At 55.7% G+C, this 6,198-nt stretch overlaps 1 protein-coding gene across 1 annotated transcript; it reads left to right on the top strand.

The window, feature by feature from the left end:
* Window positions 1–619: 619 nt before the first annotated feature.
* CALML5 (calmodulin like 5) lies at window positions 620–1,518 on the top strand. Its single transcript, XM_005564554.4, has one exon. The coding sequence runs from the start codon at window positions 752–754 to the stop codon at window positions 1,190–1,192; it is 441 nt and encodes a 146-aa protein (XP_005564611.1). The 5' UTR covers window positions 620–751; the 3' UTR covers window positions 1,193–1,518.
* The last annotated feature ends 4,680 nt before the right edge of the window (window positions 1,519–6,198 follow it).

Below are 6,198 nucleotides of genomic sequence, written 5' to 3'. Positions count from 1 at the left end.
CTGAAGGCAGCCCTGGTCCCTTGCTTCCTCGAAGTTAAAGGCAGTGAGCCCCATCCTCTGTCTCTAGACCCTGGACTGGGAATCTCATGATGCCCGCAGTTGTGCCCTGGCAGAATCAACGCTACCACCCACTTCCCTTCCACAAGCCCCAGCCTCAGGGCAAGAGCTAGGCAGTAGCACTGGAGAGAGGGGTACGGAAATAGCAAACACTGGGGCCTGCTGTGCCCCTGAGGGAGCCTCTTCAAGCCACCTCCCTTTCCAGTCTCAGTCTTTGTGAAGTTGGAGAAGCTGTCTTGAACCGCTTGGCTTGGTCAGGACCTCCGAGAATCAGCTGCAGGGGAAACTATCCCCTGGGCAGAATGTTCCTGGAGGGAGGTGGTTGCTATCAAGGCCAGGAGGGGTTGGCAGGCTAGCCATCCCATACCCCCATACCCCGACCCCACCGCAGTTCCCACCTGGAGCCCGACAGTCCTCCCACTCCCATTCCTGCATTTCCTGTCTGCAGTGGATCTGTCCCTCCCTGGGAGGAGGCTCTCACCCCAGGGCATTTGGAGGGTGGGGAGCCTTCCTCCTCCCTTTGTTCCGATTGCAGAAAAGGAGGGGGTTCCCATGCCAAGTCAGAGCTGCCTGGGACAGACGCTGCCTGGATCCCTGTGGCTGCCTGCGCTCTGGACCAGGAGCTCTGAGAGCAGCAGGTTGAGGGCCGGTGGGCAGCAACTCGGAGGCTCCGCGAGGTGCAGGGGACGCAGGCATGGCCGGTGAGCTGACTCCTGAGCAGGAGGCCGAGTACAAAAGCGCCTTCTCCGCGGTTGACACGAATGGAAGCGGCACCATCAATGCCCAGGAGCTGGGCGCGGCGCTGAAGGCCATGGGCAAGAATTTCTCGGAGGCCGAGCTAAAGAATCTCATCTCCCAGTTTGATAGCGACGGCGACGGCGAAATCAGCTTCGAGGAGTTCATGGCGGTGGTGAAGAAGGCCAGGGCCGGCCGGGAGGACCTGCAGGTCGCCTTCCGCGCCTTCGACCAGGACGGCGATGGCCACATCACCGTGGACGAGCTCAAGCAGGCCATGGCGGGGCTGGGGCAGCCGCTGCCGCAGGAGGAGCTGGATGCCATGATCCGCGAGGCCGACGTGGACCAGGACGGGCGGGTGAACTACGAGGAGTTCGCGAGGATGCTCACCCAGGAGTGAGGCTCCGCGCCTGTGTCCCCCCAGCTGCGCTCTGAGCCTTCAGGGCCGCCGCCCGCTGCTGCTTTTGTGCTGGGACTCTCCAGGGAAACCTGGTCGGTGGATGGGAAACTACCTCCCCCTGGGAGGAAGGCTTTGCGCTCCAGGGCGTGGATGTGGCGCCCTCGGCCGCCTGTGAGCCCCTCTCTGCCTCCAGACCTTGGGCAGAAGGTGGTCTCCTTGGGCCTGGTCCCCCTTTGCCCTGCAGTGGAATGGGGTTCCCCAGCTCGGGCCTGCCCTGAGGGTCCCTCAGTCCCGCATTGATCTAAATAAAGGACTGCCGAGTCCCATGTGTGCCTGGTGTTTGTGGGTTGGCGGCCTCCAGGGGCCCCCACCTGCTTCCAGGGTTCCTTCCAGCCCACCCCTCTCACCTGCGGTGTGAAAACTGCCTGGAGCAGGCCCCAGGGGCACCTCCTGCCTCCCCTGAGGCAAAGTAGAGGGCAGGTGGGCAGAGGATGTGTGAGGATGGTGCTGGGCGGTGTCTCTGGCTCCCGGCTCTGCCTGAGCTGCTGGTGAGGACCTGGGCACGTGTCCTGCACAAACAGGAGCCCGCGCCTCACACGGACAGAGGGAGCCCAGCTGCCAGCCTCTGCACGCAGCCTGCCTCTCTTGGGCTGCAAATAAAATACGTGTATGTCTGTGTGTGCATCTGTGTGTGCATGTTTGTGTGTCTGTATGTGTGTCTCTGTATGTGTGCATCTGTGTCTTTGTATGTTTGTGTGTCTGTGTGTGCTTGTGTGCATCTGCATGTGTATCTGTGTGTGTCTGTGTGTGTGTCTGAGTGTGTCTCTGTGGCTATGTCTGCGTGTGTCTGTGTGTGGCTTTGTGTATCTGTGTGTGTGTGTATGTGTCTCTGTGTCTATGTGTCTGCGTGTATCTGTGTGTCTGTGTGTGTGTGTATGTGTCTCTGTGTCTATGTGTCTGCGTGTATCTGTGTGTGTCTGTGTGTCGGTCTCTGCGTGTCTGTGTGTTTCTATCTGTGGGTCTGCGTGTCTGTGTCTGTGTGTCCACGTGTGTCTTTGTGTCACTGTGTGTCTGTGTGTCCATAAGTCTGTGTCTGTGTGTCCGTGAGTCTGTGTGTGTCTGTATGTGCATCTGTGTGTGTGTCTGTGTGTCTTTGTGTCTGTGTCCATGAGTCTATGTGTCTGTGTGTGCATCTGTGTGTGTGTGTGTGTGTGCATCTGTGTGGGTTAGGGTTGGGAGAGGTGGGGAAAGGGCAGAGCAAGGGGGAGAAGGAGGGGGCTGAGCAGGCAGGGCCCTCCACCCTGACAGCTCACAACCCTGTGTGGACTTGGGTTGTGTTGGTGCCTTGAGGTCTAGAAGTAAGACCCAGGCTTACTCATCACAGCGCTGCATTCCCAGGGCTCCCTTTGTCCTGGGTCTCAGATGGTTGGGACCACGTGCCTCGCTTGGCAGATGTGGAAACTGAAGCCCCAGGTGGGTACAGGAGCAGCCAAGGCCAACTTACGGTGGCATCGGGTGAAATTGGGTTTCGGGGAGGTGGCAGCCCTGGCCTTGGAGTCAGGATTCGTCACTTTCCCGCCTGCCACGCTCCTGGGCACACCTGCGGGGGGCGCACACCTATGGAGGAGCGTGGTGGGCCTGTCCATGTTATCCTGGCTTCAGCGCAAAGCCTGGGGAGCCAGGGGTGGCCCGGGGCACTGAGGCGGGGCCTGGGCGTTTTCAGGAGTCACCATGATCTCTTGCGGTCACTCATTGCGACCTGTTCCTTCTAGTCCAGTGCTCAGAGCCTGGCCAGTGCCCTCCAGGCCCTTCCAGCCTCAGGGCTGAGGCCAGACCTTCCCTCCTCTGCCTGGGCTGTGGGCAGGGCCCACCTGGGGCTGGGGAGGGGAGAAGTGGACAGGCCAGTCTCCTCCCTCAGGGCTCTGAACAGGAAGGGCTGCAGAGGGGGTCAAAGAGAGAAGATGAGGAGGTGAGAAGAGAACAGAGCAGAGGCAGCCTCAGACCTGCCCAGTCACCTGACTGAGCAGGAGGCCCTCGGTAAAGTCCAGCCCATCCTGGCTCCGCACGGGGGTCCCCCAGGAAAGCCCCATCCTCCTAGGGACGCGGGTCACAGAGGTCTCATTTCTAAAGTGGTGATTCCTCAGTGCGGAGCTGGTCAGGAAGAGGTTTTCCAGGGTCTGTGTAGAAAAATGAAATAAAATAGCAAAAGAAAAATATAGGCTTTGCATTCACTTTTTAAATTCTGAGGATGTGCTCTTTCTGCATTTTCACCACTGAAGTTCTTTCTCTTAGGAAGCTACTGGAATCACAGGTGATTTTCTTTTCTTTTTTTCTTTTCTTTTTCTTTTTTTGTGTGTTTCTTTTCCTTCGTGTTCTTACTCTGCAAAATGGAGAGTTTCACCATTACACAAATTTCTTTGGAAATGCTCCTGGTCCGGGAGGGTCCCAAAGTCTGAGAACAACAGCTTGAATCTATAGAAGGCAAAATCGATTTTCTTCTCTTTAAAAAAAATACCTGAATTTGGAGACATATGCAGCTCATACATGGGGAAAATAAACTTCTAATTCAGGACTGACACTTGCTCTGGAGCAGGTGGGAGGGGTTTGGGGAAGGCACGAGCGGGGCCTCAGCTGGTTCTGAAGGTTTCATTTCTTTAGCTGATGATGTTGATGGTTATGTGGGTGTTCTCTGTTAGTCTCTATATTTTTATGTGTCTGAAATGTTTCATACTAAAAATAATATGGGTGCATCATGGAAGGTTAGAAACCACAGACGAACACACGGGAAATGCGGCCCTCCGGCACGAGGCCACGCCTCCAGAGAGCCACAGCCGCACGAGGCCACGCCTCCAGAGACCCATAGCCGCACGAGGTCACGCCTCCAGAGACCCATAGCCGCACGAGGCCACGCCTCCAGAGACCCATAGCCGCACGAGGCCACGCCTCCAGAGACCCATAGCCGCACGAGGCCACGCCTCCAGAGACCCATAGCCGCACGAGGCCACGCCTCCAGAGACCCATAGCCGCACGAGGCCACGCCTCCAGAGACCCATAGCCCGAGGCTTTGCTGGATTTTCCCCTGTGGGAAGGCACCGCCCCACTGGCCCCCACTCGACAGTCTGTTGACTGATTCGGGAGGAAAGGGCTTGAGTTCTCCATGGAACCAACAAGGCACCTGTCTCCATTTCTATAGTTGGGGGTTGGGACAGAATCTGGAAGGACTGAAGAAAAACCAAAACCAAAAAGAAAAAAACAAGGCATTTTTTTTCTTTCTTTCTTTTTGTTTTTTCGAGATGAGATCTGACTCTGTCACCCAGGCTGGCGTGCCATGGTGTGATCTCGGCTCATTGCAACCTCCACCTCCCAGGTTCAAGCGATTCTCCTGCCTCAGCCTCTTGAGTAGCTGGGATTACAGGCGTGCACCACCACACCTGGCAATTGTTTTTGCATTTTTAGTAGAGACAGGGTTTTGCATGTTGGATAGGCTGGTCTCGAACTCCTGACTTCAGGTAATCCACTCGCCTCGGCCTCCCAAAGTGCTGGAATTACAGGCATGAGCCACCACACCTAGCCAAAGAAGACATTTTCTACAGTAGTGTTACCAACTCCAGGGTCAGTATATACATCCAGATTTGTCATGATGGTTAGATCTGGGCTCTCATGGCAACAGAGGACCAAGGTCCAACCTTTGAGAAGAAAATGCACTGGAATGGAAGTTCCTGGGATCCAGGAAGGAAGGCGCAGCCCTGGGAAACACGGTCCTGTTGCCATCTCTGCAGGCTATGGAGGCATCTGCTGGCTCTTCCATCCCCCTCTCTATCCACTCACTTAGAAAAGGAATGAGCTCCACGTGTAAGGGAGCAGGTGAGAGAAAGCAGCTCAGGTTGATTTGCTGCTGGGGTAGTAGCCAGGAGACCAGGCCTGGAGAGCTGCGGTGTGGACCACATTTCAGTTCCTTTTTCTGGAAGGAATAGGGGAGCTCCTCTGTGGGCTAAGAGCTCAGACAATGGGGTGGGCTCCATCCTGACTGACTGGGATGTAAGGGTCTTGGAATGCTGGGCTTGCAATGTTAGAACCGGGACAGTGGAGGGAACCAGGGCTGAGCTGATCAACCCAGATGGGGATGAGGGAATGGTACCTGGGGGCTAAAAACCTGGCCAGAAACCCATACACTTTGAGGGAAATGGGAGTCAGGGCCCCAAAAGCCTTGGTCTGATTGACTTCTTCTTTTTTTTTTTTTTTTTTTTGAGATGGAGTCTGGCTCTGTCACCCAAGGCTGGAGTGCAGCTGTGTGATCTTGGCTCACTTCAACCTTGGCCTCCCGGGTTCAAGCGATTCTCCTGCCTCAGCCTCCCAAGTAGCTGGGACTACAGGCGTGCACCATGCTGGCTTATTTTTGCATTTTACCGGGTTTCTCCATGTTGGCCAGGCTGGTCTTGAACTCCTGACCTCAGGTGATCCACCTCCTAAAGTACTGGGATTACAGACAGGGCGAGCCACCTGATTGACTTTTATTGCGGGATATTTTAACGGGGCAAGAAGGAGGGTTGTAGAGGAAAGGGCGACCTTCCCTGCAGAAAAGTCCCAGGAATTGCACAGGATGCCAGACTGAACTTCTTCAGTCTGGTATTAAAGGAGGGCCCAGAGAACTGAAGAAGGATCAGCCTGGTATTGAAGGAAGGCCCAGGGGACTAAAGAAGGATCAGCCTGGTATTGAAGGAGGGCCCAGGGGACTAAAGAAGGATCAGCCTGGTATCCTGTGTAATCCCTGGGGCCTTTTCTGCAGGGAAGGTCTTCCTCTAACCCTGGGCCATTTGCACATTCCTCACTGACAATATTTACCGGTCTCTAGGTAAGCAGCAGTTTCTCAAGTTTTCTCCCTCAGACCTAGCCTGGAGCCCCTCAGGGCCTGCAGGGCAGTTCCTAATTCCTATACCTCCAGGGTGTAGCCTGCTGCACACAGAACACATTGAATAAACAGGGCCACACTTCCTCAGTGAATGTTT

The sequence above is a fragment of the Macaca fascicularis genome, chromosome 9 (assembly GCF_037993035.2).
Source record: "Macaca fascicularis isolate 582-1 chromosome 9, T2T-MFA8v1.1".
In the NCBI taxonomy this organism is placed as follows: Eukaryota; Metazoa; Chordata; class Mammalia; order Primates; family Cercopithecidae; genus Macaca; species Macaca fascicularis.
Note: the sequence above shows the minus strand (reverse complement) of the source record. Positions and strands in the feature narration are given on the sequence as shown.

Excerpts from the sequence above, each read along its gene's own strand:
- CALML5 (XM_005564554.4), top strand. The coding sequence starts at position 752 with ATGGCCGGTGAGCTGACTCCTGAGCAGGAGGCCGAGTACAAAAGCGCC.